This window comes from Zootermopsis nevadensis, unplaced genomic scaffold (genome assembly GCF_977971745.1).
Source record: "Zootermopsis nevadensis isolate Lab colony 2312 unplaced genomic scaffold, Znev_1.0 Znev_ptg000002l, whole genome shotgun sequence".
NCBI lineage: Eukaryota > Metazoa > Arthropoda > Insecta > Blattodea > Termopsidae > Zootermopsis > Zootermopsis nevadensis.
This window is the reverse complement of record NW_028259134.1, coordinates 5718298-5745578: the sequence shown is the minus strand read 5'-3', so window position 1 is coordinate 5745578 and position 27281 is coordinate 5718298. Positions and strand designations below refer to the sequence as shown.

Here is a 27281-nt window from a genome sequence, read left to right as displayed (position 1 = left end):
TGTTCAACTTTTAGCCACCTGACATGGCTTGTAGCCCGAGTGTCTTTCATCAACTTCAGTTGCCGCAAAAGCTTCGCTTTATACAAACAAAGCTTAATTCCATAAATTTGCATGCATGATGTATGATAAAACTACCTTTGTCAAACAGCAAGTGTGGCGAGCATTTGTTATAATGGCAAATTTTTTTAACGTCGTGAACTCTCTTAATAACATACTTACTTTTCCTATTGTAGTGTCCACAAAGTCCCTTCGGGGTTTTGAAAAATTGTGGCGAGCAAACAAATTGAGCTAGCCACATGCGGTTTACGGCAGATTACAGTGAAACTCTGGAAGTTTTTTACTGACCTCAGTAGACCTCGATGTTGGCTCCCTTGGTAGCACGGAGAACGTCCAGACGATATTCGAGCTCTTGCCATGTTCTGTGGAGCATGTCCACTGGAATAGTCGAGATCGCATTCCTGATACGGGTCTTCAGGTCATCAAGTCCGTTAACTGGTGTTCGGAACACATTGCTCTTAACATAACCCCACGGGAAAAAATCCAGTGGTGTTATGTCTGGTGAACGTTGAGGCCGTCTCTGCCGATCCATCTTCCTGGAAATGTCTCTTTTTTCAAGAGCAGACGATCAACATGAACACCTACCTGGACATGCTGGAACTATACGCAGTACCACAAATTGAGCACTTACAGCCACACTTCATTCTTCAACAAGATGGTGCTCCACCTGCAGGTACGCGCGTACCTAGACAGGATATTTCCAGGAAGATGGATCGGCAAAAAATGCTTAGTAGTTTAAAAAAAAACATTTTTTTCTAGATACATTAATTTAATTTTCTGACATTGGGTTGAAACCTGCTGATGTTTTTGGTTATTTTGCAGGATCTATTTCTGGAGCAGAAGAATGGAAAATTGTACTCTAAATCACATTACGATTTTGCATATCTCGTCAATCCCGTGGTTATTTATTGCAGGTGAAATTTATCATTATGTAACGTTCTTTGTTCCCGCTAAATTTACTCTCCCTTAGGCTTGCGTAGTTTCCTTAACACTAAGAGACAAAGAACTGACTATTGTCCTCGAACATTACAGAGTCAATATTAAAACAGACAACCACTTCATTCCACCATTCACGTTCACCCGACCACTCGACGCTACAAAAATTTGCAGTTGACACGGTGCCTTAAACCAAGACTGAAACAAACACTAATACACACCAAGAATGGGTAAAAAATATTTGCACTCCTTTCATTTTTAATAGGTGTATTTTTGATTCCTTAAAATGCTAATTATCAATCTCTTGTATATAATAACAATGAGAGCAATTTGTGTTATCACTACTGGCAAGACTGTTAGAATGAGATTCTAATAACCAGCCATAAACACATGTAACACATCCACTTAAACTGAATAATACAAAAATCTGTTGCTGATAATGTTTTGAAAAACTGACACACAGAGCCAAAAATGCTAACCTCTGCCCTCCAGAACAACAGACTCACTAATTCATTCACACATTAAAAATGGCTAGCAAGTTCCAATACTAAAACCATTTAAAACTCGGATAAACCTGACATCCTGACACAATCAGAACCTCTAGTGACAGGAGATGAAGTTGGTGTCTATGTAGGCTGCTGAGGAGACGGCTGCGTCCCCATCGGCGGTCCGGGAGAGGGAGAGCCGGCTGCCGAGGGATGAAGAGGGGGAACGGCGGTGGCGCCCGAATGAGGCGGCCCTGATCCAGGCACAGCTTGTGGGGATGGTGGAGTGGGTGTGGTGCTTGGTGTGGCAGGGCCACCAGACTGCTGTTCACTGCCTGAGGACACTGCACTGCCAGCCACTGCAGAACCTGAGGTTACTACACTGCCAACCTGCTGGGAGGATGCAGACTGCCATGATCCCTGCTCTGCAGCAAGCCTCTGGTGAGCCTGCTGGCGCGCCCGGAACTCGGCGGCCTTCAACTGCTCCAAGTGAAACTGCTGGCGCTCGGTGATTAGCTGCTGTCGCTGATATTCCAATCCTTCTCGCTCTCGTTCCATCGTCGTTTCCAGCTCCTCAAAGTGACGAAGCTTGATTTCAAGTTTCTTCATCTGTGTCTCCACCAGAAGAGCGACCAAGGACTTGATCTTCCGCTCTTCCACAGCTGCCAAGTGCTTTGCTTTCACTGCGGCTGCAGCTAGAGCAGCAGCGGCAGCAGCCTGGAGCTGTGCGTCCTTCACCATTCGTTCCTGTTCTGTCTCACCTGTACTCTCTGCTGAGCTGACTACTGCCTCCTCTGACTTCTCTTCCTTCACAGTCAGATTCTCCTCAGTGCCAGCTACCTTCTCTTCAGCACTCAGCTCCTTGGGACTCTCCTTCTCCTCAGGCTTTTTATCTACTTCCATTGGCTCCACCTTGTCTCCTTCTTTCTTCTCTCCATCTGACCCTGTTGCCTTTTCTTCACTTTCTTTCTCTCCCTCTTTCTTCTCCTTGTCCATGGATTCTTCTTCCTTCTCAGGAACTGTACCAGCAATTCCACTCTGGAAATAACATTCAAACGCATTACACACATAAATATAATAACAATAATAAAATTAATTAAAAAAATATTAAAAAAACTTTCACTTTGTTATGCTTATTAGGTTATTTTGCAATACTGTTTTAACTTCCAAAGTTATGAAGAATCCAGTAACATATGTTAGGAATGTTGTAAGCAATACTGAAGAACTACACCATGGGCATTAGAACAAAACGTAATGTAAAAATATTCCACTGACACTATAGGCAGGTGGACTCCGTAACACAGCTTTTGAACTACATTATACTTCTGGCTCCCTGGATATGCGATACATGAGTGCAAGTGTCAAAGAAAAATCCTGTCCACTTCACAGTAAAAAACAATAACATTTAAGAAGTGTATACATACTTGTGCCAGACCAGCTGATGGATCAAACTTCCCATCAGTGGATGATGCCTCGACATTCTTAAAATGTGCGTCCATCAGAGCTGCTGGTACTTCATCCTGCAAAAGCACAATAACCAGGTCACTTATCTCAAACTAATCACAACCTCATTCTGAAACAGAATGAGAGCAACTATCTTCTCAGTAGATACCACATCCAAACGTTTTTCAAAATAATAGTGTAACAATGATAGAATGAGCAGCCTACAATGGTAACTACAATACAGCAAACAAAATAATCAACACCATTATTTTCTTAACTGTGTGTATATGAATAACAACATGTAAAGCAGGGGTCGTCAACCTGGTCCCTACCGCCCTCTAGTGGGCGAGTCAAGCTTTCATGGTAGGCGGTGGGGGTTTCTGTCCGTTGTTACAAATTTTGTTCTTCCTCCATATATCGAATACATTGCTAACAACTTCGCAAGTATGACTTCTTAAAATATGCTTTTGCAATTTACTTTTGAATTCCATCTCTAAACTCTGAATATATATAATAATTCACCGGACACTTCTCGAAGTATACTCGTGAACGAGGGAACAACAAATGAGCTCCGTAGCCAAGGGCATGAGTTTAGTGCACATAATGAGGGCGGGGCTTACCACCGGCCATCACTCAGTCTTCGAGATGTTTCGAAACCTCAATCAAAGCCTCGGACAGACAGACCTAACAGCTGAACGGAAGAGGAGAATTGAGGAGGCCATGGACCAAATACGGACTGGAGAGCCATACAAGAAGAAGAAGAAGTACTGTAGTCCTGGGCAATCATGATAATAAGATTAATTCAGATGGCAGTGCTCGCAGCAGTGAAGCATAATGGTGATTGCATGATGTTTCATGCTTTTATTAATTTTCCATGCTACTGCAGTGTTGGTAGACATTGCGTGTGCTTGTGTAGATTTCTAGAGTGGGACAAGCAATATTTTCTATTTTGTCTTAGCATTAGTGCCATTCAAGTAACGCGTTCTTGAAAATACTATAACAAATTGGATGGGCACCTTATTCAGGGTGTAAACACAGTATTCATCTTGGCATTTTAAGGAATGAGGGAGCACGGGAGATTAGACAGCATTCGCTGCTCAGTACTTCTGTCCAAAATAAAATTTCTCCATTGTACAAAACACACAGTACAAACCTACCTTGATACTAGCAAACTCCTCCATCGCTGCCTTTGCTGCTGATGCAGCCACCCTTGGGTCCACCACTGACGCAAGGAATGCGACAGTGGACATGATGGGGTTGCCTGCCTTGCTGAAAGGGATGGGCTGGTATGCTAGAGGTCCAAGTGCTCCTCCCCCTGCTTCATGATCCTCAAGGTATGGATCTTCAATAGGCAGCCTCAAGAAGTGCAGAATGCACTCATCCTGTGTCCTGCTACCGACATGCTCACAAACTTTATTCCAGTCATCCTTGTACAGCTCCAGACCTTCCAGGAGCAGCAGCGTCTCTTGTTCTGTCCACTCGCGGGTCATGCTGGCCGCTGTCTTGTTACGCAATGCCGCAGGTTTCCGTGCATACCTGTAACATAAACATATTGTGACGTGTTGCTTTGAGAGCAGCATAACAATGTCAATAAACAGTTTAGTTGTCTGTTTATTGACATTGTCGCGTCTGGCATTGTTGTAACCGTTTATAGACATTGTTGTATTTGGCATTGTTGTATTTGTTTATAACCATTGTTGCGTTAGACATTATTGTGTCTGGCATTGTTGTGTCTGTTTAATGACATTGTTGTATTCATTTATAATTGTTGCGTTTACCATTGTTGTGTTTAGCATTGTTGCATAGACATTGTTGTATTTGTGTATAAAAGCCGGTTGACAATCGGCTTTGGAGAGTTGGAAAGAGAGTGTAGTAGGTGAAAGTGTGGAAGAAACACCATGAAGAGAGGTTGGAAAGAGAGAGTGTTAGAGTGAGGTTGTATTGTGAGGAGACTGTTGGAGGTTGTATTGTGGAAGGATGTAGAAGTGAGTTGCAAGCGGTATGCTGTTGCGGACATTGGTGGAGTCGAGTGAGTGGAGCCAACGAGAGGTCTGGTGCGACGCCGAGTAAGGACGGGTCGGCTACGTGAGCGAGCACCGGGTACGTGGACGGGGGCGGCTGAGGAGCCAGCGAGAGTCCAGTGGGGTGCTACGGGCCGACGACGAGTATGGACAGGTCGGCTACGTGAGCGAGCACCGGGTACGTGGACCGGGGCGGCTGAGGAGCCAGCGAGAGTCCAGTGGGGTGCTACGGGCCAACGCCGAGTAAGGACGGGTCGGCTACGTGAGCGAGCACCAGGTACGTGGACGGGGGCGGCTGAGGAGCCAGCGAGAGTCCAGTGGGGTGCTACGGGCCGACGACGAGTATGGACAGGTCGGCTACGTGAGCGAGCACCGGGTACGTGGACCGGGGCGGCTGAGGAGCCAGCGTGTGTCCAGTGGGGTGCTACGGGCCGACGTGTAAAAGAAGAGTGTGAAGAGCGGAGCTCGGGGACCAGATAGACTCGATGGACAGTGCGAGAGAATGTGTGTGTTGTTGTAGAGAGAGACTCGAGTGTGTTATTGTAGAGAGATGACTGTATGTGCAGACCACTGTAAGTGATTTAATTTGACGTGAATAAATCAGGGTTGACAATCCAAGGTCGCAACGCCGACCCACGTTACAATATTAAGGAACTGCACATCCAAGGCATACGCATCAATCATCATCAACACATGACAAGCTGCTTCCATTCCTTTTTATCCTCCCACAAACACATCTCTTCTGTCTGTATTCACTCTTCCCATACTTTACTTGTTCATCTACCTTCATCCGATTTCTCCACTTTGTCCTTGATCTCCCTGGTGATCATTCAATTGGCTTTGCATCTAATGCCCTTAAGTAAATCCTATTAATACCTATGTGTAACATGTCCATACCACTGTACTCTTGATTTCATGTAATTTTCTTGCATAATTCTAATTTTGCCCTGATGACGGAGACAGTATGACATCTGAAACGTTGGTTAACATCGACCAGACTACACAGCGCAACAACCCAGAAGACAGAAATCTTCATAATCACCGCTGTGAAAACCTCAAATCTTACAAATTAACTATGTTGTGATCTATTTTAATTTCCCAAGTTACAATCATAATTACATCTTGAGGTTTTCACAGCAGGAAACATGTTGACGTTGGTCATCTGGGATGTAACGACCAGCCATGAAGATGGAGACGGTTATGTTCTTCTGAAATGTAGGTATTTACCTACAAATCCACATGACATTACAGCCCAAAAAAGCAACACTGACATGATTATTTGTCACCTTACTTGCATCCATTTTTATACATCACTATTTTACAAAATGTTGGAACAGTTTTGCTCTTATCATCAAGCAGGACTGAAAACAGTTTTGATAAGATAAGGAGATGTAAATTATTGAAATGGCAGTATTTTGTGCAGACAAGGTTCTGAAATCAAGCACTCGCTGTTTTAATACATAAGACAGCCCAACAACATACTAACATAGCTTAGACCAGAATTCAACAAATCCAGCGATGGGTTATCATGGCTCCTAGTATTTTAAAAAGTACTTATTTCTTCTTCATGCCTGTCTTTGCTTTTTAGAAATTCTGAGTTCAACATTGTTTGCAGCACAGAACTGTTCATCTCAGGCAACAAACAATCTGAACATCAAAGTTTTCTGGTCATTTGCAATTATATGTATCACGGTAAACGGTTAGCAGATGATTCATTTGCAAAGCCATTTAATAGCATGAAGTTTGGTTCGTGTGATAAATTCAATATTTGGTAAATTTCACAGATCGGACTTCACAAATTATGGCACGTGTTAATGCAGTTTATATGCACGCTTATTGCTCATACCATATTTTGTTGGAGTTTTAATAATTGTTACATAAGCTTAAAGCAACAGTGAAACATACAACAGCCGGGAGACAAGAATACACAAAGCAATAGTGTCTGATGAATATCTTCACTGTTTCATCGAAAATAAAAGACTAACAACTTCTGCAAAAAGAAAACCCAAAAAAGGTTAATGTAAATGAGGTGTACCATAGCTCAGGTGACTAGATATTGGTCTCACAATGGAGACACTGATTTAATCATGGGCGATTTCAGATGAGATTCATGGCCGATGAAGTGGTGACGGATAAGGTTTTTCTCCAAGTTCTTCAGTTTATCCCTGTTCATCCTCATTCCATCGCTGTACCACAAGGAGTGCGACAGCCCTCGGTCTTAAGTTAGGGGTTTCATCTCTGACCTGACAATTGGCTAGTCTCAGAATACACAATGAGGCATCTAGTACTAATATAACAGCCAATGGTGCTCAGATTTACAATTTGTGTTGGGCAAGGCCGTGGTCCAGGCATCACAGAGTTTTCCTCCAGGGTTTCCCCGGTTTCTCCGTGGCATCCCAACAATTACTCCACTTTCATCATCATCATCTCGCAAAAAGGGGGTCACAGCAGGAGCGTTAAATGTCACGGTCCCGGTCGAACCCATGTACTGATGTCAGTGGCAACTATGGTATTCAGATCTGTTAATGAGACTACAGTGGGGTGTGGTGGAGTCTGCATTTGGTGGGAGTATGGAGTCAAACAGTTGGTTTAGCATTGGTGCATTTGACAGGAATCTGGCTTCAGCCACTGCAAAGATGTTTTCATATTTAATTTACTTTATAAAGAAATTTTATACAGTTTCCACTTTCATTGTGATTTTCAAAGATAATGCTGCAACTGCATTACTGTTCAACAGAGAAAGTTCATTCCCATCAACTGTGACGGGACATACTATGTTGGTCATAAAATAAAAGCACAGTGAACCCAACCAAAGTGTTGGCAGAATCTCTTTAAACAGACCAGCTTCAAAGAGGACGGAAGAATAACAAAAATAAAAATTGACACCAGCCAACAGACTCAAGCTGAGCTGCAGTCACTGGGGTTCACAATGCTCCCACACCCACCCTATTCCCCCGACTTGGCACCAAGTGACTATGCCCTCTTCCGTAAGATGAAGAATCCCCTGCGTGGTCCCCGATTCCCCGATAGTGACGCCTTACATGATGCTGTCAGGGAGTGGGTACGAGACACCCCCAAACAATGGTTTCGTGAGGCAATACGGAAATTGCCAAAGATATGGCAATGGTGCATCGACCTCCATGGAGAATATGTAGAACGGGCCAAAGTGTAACCTGGGAGCCGCCACCACCATCAAGGATCACATAATTCAGGTTAGTCTAAACCATTTGTATATGCCCCTCGTATTTTGTGACATAAAAAAGTAAAGCTATCTCGCTACATGCCATGTAGATGCTCAGGGGAGACACTATAGTTCCAACTAATTCTCAACCTCAACACTAGATGGGGGTAACTAGTCAGTCAGTATCATGTCTTGGCCATGCGTTACGCCAACATTCCTTCTTTCCAATATTAACCACTTAAACTGCAATGGTAACTATATATCACATTTGCTTCATGTCAGTATCTTTCCATATTGTATTTTTGTTTCATAATTCTCTCTGTAAACAGTGATTGTTTCCTTATACAGCGCTGACCAACTGATCTTTATAATGGTTAAGTATTGTGTTTTTTGCAGTATGAGCTAAATTATTAATTATGTAAACAAGCTTCAGCTTCAAGGTGTTAAGTAACCTGTAGAATTGACAGTGTCATTAAATAAACCAAGACATAAAGAAACATATAACTACCAAAGAGCAGTGGTACTGCTTCACAATGGAAAGTCAAACCTATTTGGCCCCATCCAGTAAACTGGTTTGCCATTCCTTTTATACGCTCCTACAGTTCTCACACAATTTCTACTTTCTACACTCATATTTTCTACTTACTGATCAAGCTTAAGGCCAAAGTTACTTCCGGGATCCGAGTCAGTTTTCTTGGAAGGGTCCTTCTTGTCCAGATCCAGGAGTGTTTTGGCAGCTGATGGCTGAGGTGTCTTGGGCGGGTTTATAGGTTGCAATCCAGATGGAGTATCTGACAGAACATGGAAATGTGAAGTTGGTGGAGGGCCCATAGGAGTTGGCCGGCTGTCAGAGTCAACCTGCAAACATGAAACAGTGCGGTTATAAACTTCTTTGTTACAACTAGGACACAGTTCACTTCAGCCAAGTTCCAGACCAGAGTTCAAGGTCTAATTATAGACCAACATTATGAAACAGTCTGTTCAAATGGTCATGGTGGTGAAAACAGGATGCTACTACATGTGCCTGGTCATGGAAAGGCTTCTTCTTCTTCTTCTATGGCTCTCCGGTCCGTATTCGGTCCTCAGTATCACAGCTATTATACAGCCCATAGACAAAAATGACAGAATCCTCGAAACAACAGTACAGGACGAACTGCTCAAAATTCTGTCCGATGAAGGCAACAACATAATAGAGATATAGAAAGAATTATGGTGTCAGACACTAAGTACAGTGCGTCTTGGAAATAGTCTTCTGTGAATCAGGGTAGGGGGTCAATGAAGGAAGAAACTTCTTCCAGATCTAGAAGATGATAGTTTCCATTAAAATAAATCAGTCGTCCAAAATTCTTAATAAGGTGAATGTTATGAAAAGTTTTTAAAATGTCAATAAAGATAAAACTGAAGAATGGCACATGACTGACATAGATATTGCTAATACTGCTGCAAAACAAAATGAACAAGAATGGTGGAGAGGGGGTTAAGAGAAAGGATAAAAGCAGTGGGAGTATCAATCATAGTATGCACTAGTGTTTTGGCACTACCACATTACATGGGTCAGAGAATTTGCATACAGTGACATTACACCTGCCAGAAAATTTATAGTCCCATGAGGAGTCTGAACAATTCACAGAAACAAGTGATCATTACACACTATCAAAATAAAACATCGGTGCAAAGAAATATATAAATTACTTCATGATATTTTGTGAATGCACCAAACAAATTTTTGAGATTATCCATGCTTTTTTAATTATTTGTGCATCTTCTACCCTCCAATAGCCTGGATAATTGAGAGATTACTGCAATTAAAAAAATATAAGAATATTTCTGTGCAGACTGAAACATAAAAAACAAATAAACTTACAATCCCTACGTTAGGACATACAGATAATTTGCAAAATAAGTGGTACATTTCAAATGGAATCTGAAAACTTCTGGCCTAATCCAGATATGCCATTACAGTTCATGTAGCAGCGGCTAAATGAATTGAAACAAACCTGATAATTAATGAGACCCCACTGCTCCAAGAAAGCATGCACTCTCATGATGGCACAAACATCCCCCGCCAAGTTGCGCCTGCAGGCGGTACTAGTGATGTACTCTGTAGGATTGAGGCGGTATGTATCGATCATGAAGTTGCGGTATGCCAAGTAGATCTCCGGTGTCTTTGATTTGTTCTTGCCATTAAAGAACTCGGGTAGGGCACGTTTCTCCACGGTGTGGATGGAATTGTAGTCAAACCATGCTGAGTAGCTTGGAATGATGATGTGATGGGTCTGCTCCGTCACATTGTCCTCCTGCCCATCGTCCTTTGTACTGAATTCCTGTACACACAACAGTCTGAATTTATGACTATTGGACATAATGCAGCCACTGTTTAATCTGACATGTTTAGGAGCATGGATCATTCAAGGACCACCAACTGACCAATGCTGCAGAAAACTGTACCTGTGTGTTGGTGTCTGACGCCTTGCCAGTCTGACTGTCTTCACCCTTCTCTGCCTCCTCCTCCAGCTCTGTCATAGTCCCACCCTTGATGGGCTGAAGGTCATTGTCCTTCTTAGAGGATGAACCTTACAAAAAGAAGAAACATTTTTGAAGAATGAATATTTCTGAATTCCTTTTGCATTTGGTGGAGTGCCAAATACCAATTTTGTTTCATGATATTGTTACCAACTGCAATGTCAAGATAACAATGACAGGTAATTATGAATGACAATTTTTGTAGACTAGAGCAGGGCGCTCCTTTCGGAGCTCCTAGGGGGGGTTGGTCAAGTTTGTAAAACGCAACCAACCTTGGTTAGTCCCGAAGAGGTGTTAGTTTAGTGTCTCATTCAAGTGTTTTAACCACAGAGTAAGAAACTAAATTAACCACAACGAATGAAGTGTTTAAACACTTGACCAACCTCCCGAAGTGGTTTGGTTGTGTTTTAAAATCTTAAGTAAGACAATAAACTAACCCCCGTGTATAAACAAATATAAGGTGATATTGTTGATGACGTCATTTTTTGACGACAACGATGGCTAATCTTTTCGGAGCGCTTCCTGTAATCTGATATTTTACTTCTTTAATTCGCTGATCAGAGGCCAACAGTTCTTGGTTAGTCAACTTTCTACGTCCAACCCCACCCTTGCAAGTCTTCTTCTTTTTTCTCTTCTGTTTTCTGTTGAATAGTTCTGATGTTTTATTTTATTAAATCGCTGTTCAGAGGCCATCTGTTCTTGATCAGTCAACTTTCTACGTCCAGCAACACCTTTGCTAATCTTCGTCTGTTTTTTCTTTTCTTTTTTTCCCTTCTGTTCATGTTGTATACGTTTTTCTATGTTTATCAATGTAACTCTCCCTTCGCTTTTCTTTATTTGTTAAATCGGTCTGATGGATTAGTTCTTTACGTCGCTTTTCAGATGCCAACAGTTCTTGGTTAGTCAACTTTCTACGTCCAACCCCACCCTTGCAAGTCTTCTTTTTTTTCTCTTCTGTTTTTTGTTGAATAGTTCTGATATTTTACTTCTTTACGTCGCTGATCAGAGGCCAACAGTTCTTGGTTAGTCAACTTTCTACGTCCAACCCAACCCTTGCAAGTCTTCTTTTTTTTCTCCTCTGTTTTTTGTTGAATAGTTCTGATGTTTTAGTTCTTTACGTCGCTTTTCAGAGGCTAACTGTTCTTGGTTAGTCAACTTTCTACGTCCAGCAACACCATTGCTAATCTTCGTCTGTTTTTTTCTTTTTTTTCCCTTCTGTTCATGTTGTATACGTTTTCTATGTTTATCAATGTAACTCTCTCTTCGCTTTTCTTTATTTGTTAAATATATCTGATGGATTAGTTCTTTACGTCGCTTTTCAGATGCCAACAGTTCTTGGTTAGTCAACTTTCTACGTCCAACCCCACCCTTGCAAGTCTTCTTTTTTTTCTCTTCTGTTTTTTGTTGAATAGTTCTGATGTTTTAGTTCTTTACGTCGCTGTTCAGAGGCCAACTGTTCTTGGTTAGTCAACTATCTACGTCCAATCCAACCCTTGCAAATCTTCGTCTGTTTCTCTACATGTGTTGTTAATACGGACTCGTTTATCAATGTAAGTCTTCTTTCGCTTTTCTTTATTTCTTAAATATGTCTGATGTTTTAGTTCTTCACGTCGCTGTTCAGAGGCCAAGTGTTCTTGGTTAGTCAACTATCTACGGGCAACCCAACCCTTGCAATTCTTCGTTTGCTTTTTTCCCTTCTGTTCTTGTTGAATTAGTTTTTCTAGGTTTATCAATGTAAGTCTTCCTTCGCTTTTTTTATTTGTTAGATAGTTCATATTTTTAAGATTATACGTCGCTATTCAGAGGCCAATAGTTCTTGGTTAGTCAACTTTCTACGTCCAACGCCACTCTTGCAAATCTCCGTTTTCTTTTTCCCCTTCTGTTCTTACCGAATACGTTTTTCTACGTGTGTCGTTAATATGGTCTCGTCTATCATTGTAAGTCTTACATCGCTTTGCTTCATTTGTTAAATAGTTCTGATGTTTTAGTTATTTACGTCGCTATTCAGAGGCCAATTCTTCTTGGTCAGTCAAATTTCTACGTCCAACCCCACCCTTGCAAATCTTCGTTTGTTTTCTTCTGCTCTTCTGTTCTTGTTGAATAAGTTTTTCTGCGTTTATGAATGTAAGACTTCTTTCTCTTTTCTTCATTTGTTAGTTCAGATTCTTAAGATTTTTCATTGCTATTGAGAGGCCAATTGTTTTGGTTAGTGAACTATCTACGCCCAAACCCACCCTTGCAAGTTTTCGTTTGTTTTCTTCTGCTCTTCTTTTCTTGTTGAATAAGTTTTTCTATCTTTATTAATGTTAGTCTCCCTTCGCTTTTCTTTATTTGTTAAATAGGTCTGATGTTTAAGTTTTTACATCGCTGTTCAGAGACCAACTCTTCTTGGTCAGTCAACTTTCTACGTCCAACCCCACCTTTGCAAATCTTCGTCTGTTTCTTTCCCTTCTGTTCTTATTGAATAAGTTGTTCTATGTTTATCAATATAAGTCTTCCTTCGCTTCTCTTTATTTCTTAAATAGGTCTGATATTGTAGTTTTTACGTCGTAGTACAGAGGACAACTTTTCTAGGTCAGTCAATTTTCTACATTATTCAATATAAGTCTTCTTTCGCTTTCCTTTATTTCTTAAATAGGTCTCATGTTGTAGTTTTTTACGTCGCTGTTCAGAGGCCAACAGTTCTTGTTCAGTCAACCTTTTACGTCCAGCCCCACCCTTGCAAATCTTCGTCTCAAAATCGATCATAAAGTCAGTTTTTATAATAGTTTTCATCATCGTAATATATCGAATGAGTATCACTTTACCTTGTTGGAGTTGGTACTTCAAATACTTGATAACTTCTTCTTTCACTTTCCTGATGTTTTAGGCCAACTGTCAGTCAATTTTGAAGAATGCGACGTGCTGTTTCTGGAGCAGTGATAATGCGACTGACTTGATATTCTTTGATTTCCTTGTTGTGAAGCGTTATTTGTTTACTCAGCATTGTTGTGTCGACTTCAACAATGCCAACATATTTGTTTACACGGCATTGTTGTGTTCCACAACAATGCCGAGTAAACAAATATCTGTTGGCATTGTTGATGACGTCATTTTTTGATGACAAATTGGTTGAAGACAACGACTAATCACAAATTTTTATAGTATAAGAAACTGACAGAAATCAAAAGTCGCCTAGTTAAAGGCACCATCATGGCCTTAAGACTGACAGAACTTGAAAAACTAAAAGTGTTTATACAATGCATGGCCCTTTCATTATGCATGAACACTGCATCAGTTCATGCCTTTCCTACTTTGTCACGTAAGACAGCAACAATATCATTTTGGGAAGTTTACCTACCAGTTATAAAATACGCTGAAAAATGTTCGCCAATGGCTGTGATACAGTCCTCACTTTTTCTAAATAGATCTTGCACATACCACACTTCAATAGTTCATATTCTACAGCTGTTGATGGCTATATACATACTTCAAGCTTAATGTTTTCTTTGGACTCTTTCATGTATAGATTGGTTCGGAAGACATCATTTTTAAATATCCCCACACGAAAGACTCGCGTGGAATTTTGTCAGAACAACGATGTGGCCACAAGCCACACATTATTTAACCCTTTCACCAATTATTCAATTTAAATTTTGTATGGAATTTGATCTGGTGTTTTCACAGCAACTAAGGATAATAGAGTCATCTTGGACTACCAGCTGTGTCCGGTGGTTGATAGGTGAAAAAAACCAACATTTCAAGAACTATCTTTGTCGTCTTCAGGGTACTGAAGTACTACTAGCATGATTCAAACACGAAACTTTCCTCAGTTTCCTTTGACTCTTCTTAGCAGATTTGCGCTTTATGTAAGATACATACAAAGACGCTTGGTGTTCTAGTGTAAACTTATCTATATCTTACACAAAAGGAAACTTGCAGTACGCTGGGTCACACGTGAATATTGCAAGGGAGAAAACTTTCTTGGAAACAAATACAGTGAAGACACATAACAGAAAGATTATATACTGTCCTATATTAGTAGAGCTACCATATCATTTCTCTATATTTTCCTTCCTCAAGGCCTTCTATGTGCTGCCATATCACTCACAGCAGCAATTTCCTTGTCAGAAATTAAAATACACACAGATGCCATTTCAGTATGAATCTAACTGTACAGAAATAAACAACAGCTGCTTCTAGGGTCAGAAGAGTTAAATGTACCTGGCTTGGGGACAGTAACCTCCTGAATGTTCGGTTCTGAAGGAGGTTCTTCCATTTCCTTGGTAAGATCATCAGCTTCTTCCTCACTCTTGTGCTTCTTGCTTCCACTTGCTGCAGGGCTGCGACCACTAAAAAAATATCGAGCATAACCATTCAAAGAAAGGGTTTAGAAATGTACGCGAGAAGCAGGAGGTAAATGGAGGAGACAGAGGGCAGTCTTCTGCGTTGTTGCACCATGCAATCGTTTGTCTAAACATAAACGTTTTGGAGGAACATACTGTCTACATCTTCAAGGACAAATATATAAACAGTATGTTCCTCCAAAACACAGGTAGACGAGGTGCGATCGGAAAGTTTCCAGACTGAGTGTATAAAAATCTGTACACTTATCTCAGGTATTAAATTCATCCATCACCCTCGAAGTAGTTCCCCTGGGAGTGAACTCAACGATCCCAGCGCCGCTGCCAAGCCTGGAAGCATCCCTGGAAATCTTTCTTTGTCAGCCTGTCAAGCACCATCTGCGATTCTGCCTGAATCTCTTCTATCGTCTCAAATCTCCTCCCCTTTAGCTGAATTTTCATCTTTGGGAAGAGGAAGAAGTCACACGGAGCTTAGAAAGGAAGTTGGGGTCGGTTCTTGCAAGATCTTTGAGCTCCTGACAAACGAGAAGTCGATTCTGCTTCTGGTCCTCAGACAGGATGCGTCGCATGTGGAGTTCTTCCTTTAGAATCAGCTGACAGGTCCCATAGCCTATCCCAACAATGTCGCACAAGTCGTTGATGGTACGAGGTCGATCTTCGTGAATGGCCTACCGAATCTTCGTAACATTTTCGGGCGTTGTGCTCGAAGATGGTCGTCCAGAACGCTCGTCATCATCGACAGAGGTTCGGCCATTTTTAAAACGTGAATGCCACACAAAAGTTTGTGCACGACCCATTGCGGACTCCCCAAATGCTTGCTTTAGCATTTCATAGGTTTCCGTAGCCGTTTTGGCGAGTCTTTGGCAAGAGATTCAGGCAGAATCGCAGATGGTGCTTGACAGGCTGACAAAGAAAGATTTCCAGGGATGCTTCCAGGCTTGGCAGCGGCGCTGGGATCGTTGTGTTCACTCCCAGAGGAACTACTTCGAGGGTGATGGATGAATTTAATACCTGAGATAAGTGTACGGGTTTTTATACGCGCAGTCTGGAAACCTTCCGATCGCACCTCATACAGCCAAAAGACTACGTGATGCAACAACCCAGAGGACTACTATCTGTACTTTTATCATTGTAAAAAGCTTAAAACGTACAAATGAAGACAATGAATTTGTGTTAGGCAGTGAACAGATTCAGTACATGCTCCCATTAATACAGTATGTGTGTGCAAGAATACATGATGAAAGTGTATTAACTCAAAAACATAACATTTTTTATGACAAAGTTCTCATGTAACTGACCTGTTCACTCTGTAAATATACGAACCTCTTCCTCTTATCACGTTTTGGAACAGGCGAAGGTGATCTCTTGCGTTTTGGTTTCTTCTTGTTGCGGTCTGGATCAGACTGACTCATCAGATCATCGACTGACAGACGAAGCTAAAAATGTAAAATGCAATGCGACCTTTAATATTTCCAATGATATTTTAGTATGGTGACTTTCCTGTAAAATTGCTGTTTTATTTTCAACAGTGTTTCCAACTTTGCCATCCTGTGAAATTGGTTTTTTCCATTTACAAGGTTCAATTTAAACACCCAATTTGTTACTACTGGATTTCTTGTTATGTTCACTGTTAATAACTTATTTGTAATTGTTATGAAATTATTCAAAACTAAGAAAAAACAAGACTTTAAAAATTTCAGTGTCCTTAGGTACAACACAGTTTTGTACCTTGGGACAGGCCTTTATATCAACTAACCATTCAAAGCACAAGTTTATCAAATTTTTTTTAAAATTCAGTTCATACCTCCAAGAAACTTCAATGAGTCTCCAGACACTGGATGCCATCTACTGCATGTTTAACTCTTTGAAGCCAAAACTCATCTAAATGATATTTAAAAATGTAGTTCTTAGCTCAAAGAAATCACAGCGCAAATTCAATACAAAGACCAATTTGTTAATGTTGTTTACAAACATAATCACTGTTTATTCTGAGAATCATGCAAAACCAATAAGCATGGGGAAAACGCAAAGTTACTGATTATTCATTAAGGTAGTACACCTACCATTGGATTTGGGCTGTTAAAATTAAGACAGTTTTTAAAGTGACACTTGAGTAAGTTTGTATGATTTGAGGTTTTCACAGCAGTGAGTATGAAGAGTTCTGTCTTTTGGGTTGTTGCGCTGTGTAGTCTGGTCGATGTTAACCAACGTTTCAGAGGTCATACTGCCTCCGTCATCAGGGCGATGAATATGCCAGTAGGGGGTGTGGGGCTAGGCACATTCATCGCCCTGATGACGGAGGCAGTATGACCTCTGAAACGTTGGTTAACATCTACCAGACTACACAGCGCAACAACCCAGAAGACAGAAATCTTCATTCTCTGATGACGGAGGCAGTATGACCTCTGAAACGTTGGTTAACATCACTAGACTACACAGCGCAACAACCCAGAAGACAGAAATCTTCTTGAGTAAGTTTGCTTTACTTTCTGATTTAATTATTTTTTTAAATTTTTTCCTCATTTGATCACTAACTTAATTCAGAACACAGAATACAACCCATGTTGATTCAGTTTAGTTCTTACAAATCAATTTCAGATTCAAAATTATTAAACAATGGATTTTCTTTTGACACTTCATGTACAGTATGAAAAACTTCTGCAATAAACACAATCTTTTGAGATAATTCCATTAAAATATGTTCAAAATGGCCTTCTTATTAGCTTCTGCAACCAGCTTTAACACATTGGCTGCCCTATTCACTGGACAATTATATTCCTGTCCCCTTTCAACTCTTGAATTCCACTCTTTGGCATGACACACAGCCAAATTTCTTATTACAAACAGCCAATATGTCTGGCAAAAATTCCTCTTTTTTAAAGTTCAGCAATTACACTAGTTGTCACCAGTTTGCTGTTTAACACCAGACAAAATAGGAACAGGAACTGATGCCATTAATTAAATATTTTCTGTCACCCACATCTTTGTCCAGCATTCCAAAAGAACGAGGACCACAGTTTGGAGGCGATGATGATGAGACAAATTCAGCCACCGGTGATGGCAACAGCAAAGCATACCAGTACATGTCAGTACAGTATATTAGTTTTTATTAATTTTTCATGTTCGTGTAGTATTACATAATTGTAAGCAGTGAAAAATAACTGAAATTTACTTTTGACACAAAACATCTTCCTTTTCATTTTTTTTAAAAAAAAACAGTATGACTCCACATAATCATTAAGTAGTTTCAACATTTACAGTGGCTACTCTGTTATCACACAACCATCTCCTTACTGCATTAACAGGGAGCAGCTGCATCCGGACTGTCCCAAGGTATAGCTCCCTCTTACAACCACCAAAGTGTAAATCCCCATTGTGAATGAAATTAACATAATTTACACATACACTCTGACAGCATAAAGCCCCATAAAAGTTACAACTAGTACTAATGGACTCTGACTTCCAAGCATTCCCACCAATGTCAGGAATGAATACACAGGTCAGACAAGAAGACTGAACCGAACCACAGCCAAAGGTCACCATAAAAAGTTATTTGTATAATGATTCCATTTACTCTCAATGAGACAGTAACTAATGATGCCTAAAAGCTCTACTGCTTAATGTGCGCCATCACTAGGACCTGCTATCCCCTTCTCACAAAGCACCATAATAATGGATTCTGCATGGCTCGACAAAATCACAGCAATGAGAACCACAATGTACATTAAAAATTTCACTACTGTTTCTGCTTGTTTATAAAAATCTTTCATAATACATCCATCTTTCTTTCTCCCCACTCCCAAAACACACTAATTGTACAAAGTTTTATAACAACGATTCTGATCACCTGCATAAAAACAAAATTCACAATAACAGATTCCACCCTGTTTATAAAAAAAATCAAAATGAATCCTACTTCATTTGTAAAACAAAATATCACAGAGGATAGTAATATGAAAATGGGACGTCCAGTTTTGTACCTGACCTCACTGATTTTGACCCCAAAAAAACAAAACTTACAAATCTACCTACCTTGTGTATCTTCTTGTGTCCTCCTTCATCAACTTCATAATCCTCCTCAGTCATCCACTCATTATACTGATCAAGATCTAGCACCCACATTGCTGCTACCTGAAAACATAAAACACAAGATACAAACAATTACAATATTGTTTACTTCTTTATATTATGGAAATCAGTGCTGACAACCGCTCACCCGCCAAGGCCCAGCATGTGGCGCAGGAGAGTCAGGTGGTTCAACAGGCAACTCCATATTGGTCCAAGTATCATGGCTGTCTGGGAAGTAGTACCAATGCAGCAGAACCATCCGATCTCGCTTCATGGTAGGACGGGCATATTCCTCGTCCAATGGATCACAAGGTGGGTAAATTATGTGTGTTGCTTCCTCTTCGTTATCTAAAGCAATATCTACATTAATTCCTCTGAGGCTATATAAGAGGGGCAGTCAAAAAGTTCCTGGAATTGTGGTATAGCACTGTAATGGTAGGACATATGGCAACGCTTACCTAATCACCTTCAAAGTAGGACCATTGCGCACACACACACTTGCTCCATCGATCTTGCCATTGTTAGAAGCACCGGCGGAAGGCTTCATTTGGAATCTTCTGGAGTTCGGCCGTCGCATTCGATTTGATGTCCTCCATGGTTGCGAAACGCATCCCCTTGAGGCCCATTTTCTGAGTAGGGAACAGCCAGAAGTCACTCGGAGCGAGATCCGGAGAGTATGGTGGTTGGGTGATGACGGGAATGCTTTTCTCAGTGAGGAATTGCTGCACAACCAGCAATGTGTCGAATGCGACGGCCGAACTCCGGAATATTCCAAACGAAGCCTTCCGCCGGTGCTTCCAACAATGGCAGGATTGATGGAGCAAGTGTGTGTGTGCGCAAGGGTCCTACTTTGAAGGTGATTAGGTAAGCGTTTGCATATGTCCTACCATTACAGTGCTATACCACAATTCCGGGAACTTTCTGACTGCCCTACATATTATGTTTATGCAGCATGGGTCTTGGCAGTGTGATGTATTTTCTTGATCAAAATGTAATAATTGCTACAGTGGCGTGCTCCATTGTTAATCATTGTAGCAAATACCATAATCACCATTGCTGTGCTAGAACAGCAGAGTCTTCAGGCACTGTACTTGCCATAAATTATCTGCAGTGATGGATTCGTAATTTATCCTGGACTTTCTCTGCATCAGTTAATTAAAAATATAAAAGCACAACATTTTAAAGGACAGTTCTTCCTTATGCTTTAGCTTTGTATGTGTGTGTGTGTGTGGGGGGGGGGGGGGGGGGGGGGCAAAGAATGCCAGATACTCCGCTGGTTCTGGTATAAGAAGCTCAGTTTTGGAAAGTTTAACTACCAATCCGATTTCAGGATTATGTGTTTTAATTATTTATTAAAAAATTTATATTAATTTATTTTCATATGTCTATAAATTGTGTTCAATTAACATTAATAATGGACAAGTCTTTAACACTTTTGGAAGTACTGAATTTTTCTTGCAAGATCCTCCAGCATACAGTCACTTTGAAATAACTGTATTACACCCCCACATAAAAATAACTATCCATCCCTGGTCTAAGCAAATGATCATATGCACCAGACAGTGCTCAGATTGTCACTGAAGACAGCAGGCCAACCAATACCTGAATCTTACTATGACTCACACCACCATGCAATTCGACCCATTTTGGGTCGCCAAAGTAAAGAGAACAAAAACCTCCATATATTCATTGCTTTCAGCCTTACATTATAATAAATAAGGTGCAGCATAAAGCTGAGAGCGAAAGAAGCAGAACTAAGAGAAATAAGTGAAAAAAGAACAAATGTATTCAGCAAAGTCTGATGACTGTGAAACACGGAAATGCCATGAAGACTGTAGTCCGAGGCTTACCTGTGGACTTATTTGCTGCTTTACTTTGTTGAAAATACATCATTTGTAAATTCTCCAATGAAAACTGGTTACAGAATTTAATAAACACCTGAAGATTTTTAATAAAAATCATATATTTTCATTATTAATTTTAGGGTCCACCCTGTGATTCAATTTTTGCAGGTAGGACAGTTTAACAGAGAGAGGGTTTTCATAACGGACAACAAACAAAATCATCACACAAATCACATACCCAAGTTTCCGATCACAAAATTTTTAGGAAAAGAGTAAACTACGCAATTAAATATTGAATTTCAGATCTCATGTTAACATTTTACTGAAAGCATGTTTAAACTGAAATAAATTATGGAATGTGATGAAATATTCAAACATGAAGGAACAAACCTGTGATGGATCCTTGGTGTCTCTTGATTATGTCTTTTATTTTCACCTGCATGCTTTTCTCCACCTCTGATCGTACATATATTACTGGCATTGTAAGGCATTTGTTTTGGATGAGGACCTTTTCCACATTCATAAACATTTCCACATTGCGGTCCATTCGAGAAGGTGACTGAAGTAACATACAAAACAATCCTTTATTCAATTCAGTCATTCACAAAAACAAATCCTTTGCAAATAAAAATATATTTACAACTTACCTGAAAATCAAATCTCCTCCATCCCTGATCACTCTTAAATTTGTAGACTGTAGCTAGAATGTGGCACAAGGCACCGCCAGGTTTGAAATCTAGAAAACATCTCATCTGGGGAGGAAAAAAAATATAAGAATTCTGATTAGTCATTTAACTGCTGTAATCAGGGCTCTATGTTAACTCATTCATCACTGGGAAGTTAATAGAGACCAGTTTAATTACAAAAATATTATATGAAGGATAACACGAGATTGTTAAATAAGTAAGTGAATGTAAGTGTCCAATATATGCAAGTTTTATTTTCAGAGACTTTACTGTAAGTGTGTCAAAGAACTTAAAAAAAGGGTCATACTGGACATCACACAGTGCACTGACACATGCAGCAGCAGGGGAATAATAAGGTAGTGGTCTAATATACACTATAATACTCTCTCTGCTTTCAGACAGTTATTGCAATGTAACATCTACTTTTCACTAAAAATATACCCAATATGACAAAAATTCAAAATGTCAATTATTATTAGTGATTCTTGTGCCTACATATGGACATGTCATAATATAATTCTGGAAAAAATTTGTCAATATTCGCTACACACAAACAGGCACCATAAAATGTACTATACATTACAGGAGAATCAAAGCTTTTTTTGGGTGCCCGCGTTGTTACAGAAAGAGGTTATACTGAATAATGAAGGCCGTTCAACCACGAACATTATAAAATCAAAGCGCAGATCTCGACTCACTGACGCCCATCTTGACGATTGTTTGCGAGCAGCAACATCATCCTACACTCCCCAATTTGAAAAACTGGCCGATGAAATGCAGTGCCAAACATCACACTAAATTCCCACTTGAGTAATAATAATTGTACTTATAAAACTACATATTTTTGATTGCACGGTTTCTTGTATCATTAAACGTTGTGTTGTTTTGTGTATTATTTGGTGTCCATATCTTATTTGTCCAGAGAAAAGAAAATTTGGATTTGTTAATTGGTTGGTGCCCGCCACGATCTCGTAAACTCTCAAATGTGCCCGTAGGCACAAAAAGGTTGGGGACCACTGGTGTAGAGAAGTGCTTCTCAACGTATCTGATGTGGCAGGCCAGCATTTTTTTTCTAATGTGCCAGGGACCTGTATGTAGGTACATATGTACTGTAGCTCTATCACATAATTATCAAAATTACATTATGTGCTTCTGAAAACATAATATTATTTGATATTGTCAACTTTATTGACGTTTAGTTATTCTTGTTTGACTTCTTTTTCAATTTTTAAATTCTACTATTGTTTCTTTCTTTCTTGGAAACTTGCCACAGACCAGCAGCAGATGGCTTGCAGATTTGCACTTGCCTGTGGACCACCACTTCGAGTACCACTGGTGTAGAGGACATTCACTCTGATCTCAGGCCTCTATTCAGCAAAATGAGGTTATCAGCCAAAATTATGCTTAAGCCTCATTATTCTAAGGTATCTTTGACTACATCTTAAATAAGTCACCTTTGTTGATATTTTCCATTTCGTAGTTTTGTACAACAGCAGTATGTCCTCTGTTTTGATAAATTTCAGAGCATGACAACAGTTTAGTAAACACTGTTGTGTCTGTGGCACCAGCAAAGCTCATCTCAGGACCACTTCTTAATCTAACACTTTCCATCGTCTGTAAACATTAATTTCTTCACAATCACAGAACAGAAATGTCACTGTAGCCAATGTAGGAATGTTTGACTTATGAAAGCACAATAGTCCATCTTGTACCGAGATCTAGAATCTGATATACATATTTTCTTCGCAACCCAAATTAACTAGGTTTAGTAATAATGGCACAGAAGAGAAAATATTATCCCAAATTAACCAGAAAATATTTTCTTGCAAAAATTAACCCAGGATACCCTTGGACAATTAGGGAAGTACGTAGTTACTTAACAAAAGTTAACACCCGTTGATTGTGGTTCAATTGTGTAACTGAATAAATAACTTGCATTTCAATAACCCCTGGTGTAAGCGTCCAACACACTTAATAACATTTCACAGTGTGATGTACATAACATCAGAACTTGTTCGGCCTTGTTTTGTGATGTCATTACCCTATACTATCGTATCTTTGATGATGTTTCATAGTTGTTAAAAACTGCACCTTATAAGAACAGCCGTGTGTAATTTCAATATACAAACTGTATCTCGCTTTTCATTTAGTATGTGTTATAAAAATTTGTAAATCATTATGATGTTCGGTGAACTATATTTTTCAGTGCTGCTACTTGGAAAACATTCAGAAACAATGACACATACTTAATAAATAAATATATATATATATATGTACACACACATCAGAAACAGTATATAAAAACACACAACTCACAGGCAGTCTGGTAAGTGGGGGTTTGCTGACATTCTTTCCAAGATTGTCCTCTTGGAATTGTATAAGCTGAATGACCAACGAAGACAAACCTTTGCTCGTAGGTGGATCTGTTTGAACATACTGAAACACAACAAACACCAGTCACTATTATCCAATACAGTTGGAATAGTTAAATCTGAGTTGGACTATAAACCATATTTCATTCTACACTGTAACAGCCTTCATGACACTCAGATTCTCTATGGTTTTTGCTCTTTTGTGGACTCCTACTACCTACCAGCCATTACACTTCAAGGTATCTGTCCACAAGCAAGTCACATTTACCAGTGGAATTCTTCAAACTGTAATAACAGAAACCACTTTAACACAAAGCAATAATGAATCACAATTTTTTAAAACAAATTTTCACAAAATTAACTCTGGCTGGACTATTACATCACACTAAAAGTACATGCCTTAAATGCAAACATATTAGGGACTGTATGCACAGCATAAAAAGTAGTAAGCTAAGCTCAAAAGAGCTACTAATGGCTCAGCTTCATGTATTTCAGTTTGCCCAACATCATTAACCCCACGTGCATTCAATAGATGACAAAAGTAATTCCGTATGATCTGAAGCTTTCATGATGACTGAGTATAATGAATTCTTCTTGGGCTACCAGCTGTGTAAGGTGGTTTGATGGAGAAAACACCATTTCGAGAACCATCTTCATTCTCGTCCGCAGGGTATCTTGATGGTTCTCAAAACATTGGTCTTTTCTCCATTAAACTACCTTACACAGCTGGTAGCCCGAGAAGAATTCATTATAAACGTAATTCTTTTGCCTATCACAAACAACATGAATCTATGATTCTGAAAGCAGAACACTATTCTCATCTTTCACCATTATGGCCCTAGGCTTGTAACCCTCCTTAAATGCCTCAATACAGGTCTCTAATGCTTCTGTCCTTACTGCCTGTTTCACACTCATTAATGTTGCCTTTCAGCTGTTATCTATTCAAATTTCTGCAATAGTTTGCAAATACTAAGATTCTCTACTTCTACAATTCTGGACCTGCAATAATTAGTAAAAGACAATGGGTCATTGTGGAACTATTTCACAGATTATTACAAGACTGTTCCTATGTTTTAGGTGCCAGTTGACAGAAATATGGAACCAGAAAGCATTTAAATGATACTTCTGCAAATTTTTATGGGCAGAATAAAACTTCACGGGGTATGTGTACGTCAAACAGTTCTGTGTTATCTGTGCCTTACAAAATAACAACTAAAAATGTTATCTACCAAAGTCAAACTAGTGTGGATTCCTTTTTCAATAAACAAAATGTGACTCGCTATTAAGACCATAAAGCAAAGCCCAACACATTTCCACTGTAAGGCCAACCATAACGTAAAACAGACTTAACCTATTGTCCATACATGTCAACCAACTACTTAACGCCGGTGCAAGGACCTGCCATTCAATCTTACCTTTCTACAGTTTTTCTGCAACCACGATTTTATAGCATCGAATAAAGATATGGTTTCTGGAGATTCAAAAAACTTTGTGTTAGGCCCTCCATCCTTTTTCGGTGCAAGAGACACCATATTCGGGCTTGTTTTGAATGACGCTTTGCTGCAACAAATACATTAACAAACTCCACCAAACACACTAGTGCTAGTACGAGCAGTGCGATCTACCGGTACAAATTTTGCAACGGGAAAAGTATAGAACGTAACTTCACTGACAATCAGTACTGCCACACAAGAAAATTACCTTCGTAAGAACTTATGAAATAATGGAAACGTTTCGTACGATTATTGCAGTTGTCAAGTGCAACAGTAATAATTGTTTTATGGGACAAAGAATGAATCAGAAGTGCTAATGCAATGCCACATTAAATGCATACCTCCAACACAACACCACTAAAATGAAACGAACGTATCATGCTGTTCTGATACAAAGAAACTTTCAATTTTAAAGCAAAAGCCATGAACATTTCAAACAAGAACCTAAATATTTCAGTGGGTGAAGTTAAGTTCTCCATCCACATTTCAGCCGCGTTTTTACAAACACATTTTAAAAAACAGTCCACATAAGGAAATGGTTAATATTGGTGCTATTCAGATGTAGCTCAGTCAGTATAGTGACTGGGTACGGACTAGATGACCAGGGTTTGATCCCCGACGGTGGAAGAGGGTTTTTCCTCTAGCCTCTGTGTCCAGACCGGTTCTGGGGCCCACCCAGCCTCCTGTCCAATGGGTACCGGGGTCCTTTCCTGGGGGTAAAGCTTGGCCGGGGCATGATGCTGACCATTTACCCCCATCTAGTCCCAAGATCAAGAATGAGTAGGAGCTATACCTTCTCTTCCCCGAAGCGCCTACATGGCATACAGTGGGACAGCTTTACTTTTATTCATATGAACAAAACATTACTGGAAAGATTGGTCCTGCAACAAAGGGACGAGTTAATTATCATCTGCCGGCCATAGCAAAGCATGCTGTGTTTAGTTTTGGGATAATTTATTGAATACTGGTTTTCCAATTTAAGTTATTGACAATTTGTAGGTCAAGATATTTAGTTGTCTCTACTTCTTTAATTATTTTATCCTCATGCCTTATGCCTTATGCCTAGATTTCAGCAGCACACTTGTTTTCCAAGTGAAAATGTCTCGCTACTTGGAGTGACAATGTGTTTCTATGTTATCCTTTGTGATGCTGCATACATAAGATAACTGATCAATCGTATGGTAGCAGCACCTTTTAAATAAAGGAAGATTTCTGCTGTGTTTAGATGGCCGAATGTGTCTGATCAACAAAATCAATGGTTTGGGGTGAATTGTCTGCCTGGTTTGTCTACAAGATTACGTGTTTGCTGAATGCAATGAAGTACTGCTAGCATAAATACTTATTTTTATGTCAGAATTGGTCTTTGGGTTGTGATGCCATTTTGACTTCAGCATAATTGTATTTTCAGGGAAGACAGAAAGTAAAAGAAATAACTTGTTATTGGGAAGCAGTCATGGGAGGGAAATTGGACCCATACTGCAAGAAAATCTGAGCACTAAATTTTATATAGTTAGTATTTTTACCCCAAATGCTCCTCTTGTAAAGGTTATTGAGGAACTTGGGAAGCTTGGAAATGGCCTTATCAAACAATATTATATTGCTATAGTAGGAGGGCTAGGTGAACAGCCTCAAATAAATTAATATTAGTAGGAAAGGATGTCAGTTTCACTGCTGAGAGGACAGCCAACGCAAATGTGAGACTTGTCAACTTCTTCAAGAGGCATGGATGAACTGGAGAATTAAGAGAGTGAATCTTCAGCTTGATCAGCACTGATGGAGTGTAATATAGCTTAAATTAGTGTCATTGACACAGCTGCTTTTGTGAGAGA

The 27281-nt window shown here is 39.8% G+C and overlaps 1 protein-coding gene across 1 annotated transcript; it reads right to left on the bottom strand.

The window, feature by feature from the left end:
• Nucleotides 1–1243: 1243 nt before the first annotated feature.
• mor (SWI/SNF- related protein mor) lies at nt 1244–25573 on the bottom strand. The gene is made up of 14 exons (XM_022062293.2): nt 25375–25573; nt 23904–24023; nt 21549–21653; nt 21292–21460; nt 19206–19405; nt 19022–19120; nt 16313–16425; nt 14850–14977; nt 10572–10696; nt 10121–10447; nt 8770–8981; nt 4079–4457; nt 2903–2998; nt 1244–2516 (listed from the first exon to the last, which is right to left on the bottom strand). The coding sequence occupies exons 1-14, from the start codon at nt 25489–25491 to the stop codon at nt 1620–1622; spliced, it is 3087 nt and encodes a 1028-aa protein (XP_021917985.2). The 5' UTR covers nt 25492–25573; the 3' UTR covers nt 1244–1619.
• Nucleotides 25574–27281: the final 1708 nt, after the last annotated feature.

Bases quoted from the DNA above. Each gene is read 5' to 3' on its own strand.
- mor (XM_022062293.2), bottom strand. From the start codon at position 25,491: ATGGTGTCTCTTGCACCGAAAAAGGATGGAGGGCCTAACACAAAGTTT. The intron at 4,458-8,769 runs GTAAGTAGAAAA...TTTATGTTACAG, and splicing joins TTTGGCCTTAAGCTTGATCA to GTATGCACGGAAACCTGCGG. The intron at 2,999-4,078 runs GTAGGTTTGTAC...GTGCTTTTGCAG, and splicing joins AGGAGTTTGCTAGTATCAAG to GATGAAGTACCAGCAGCTCT.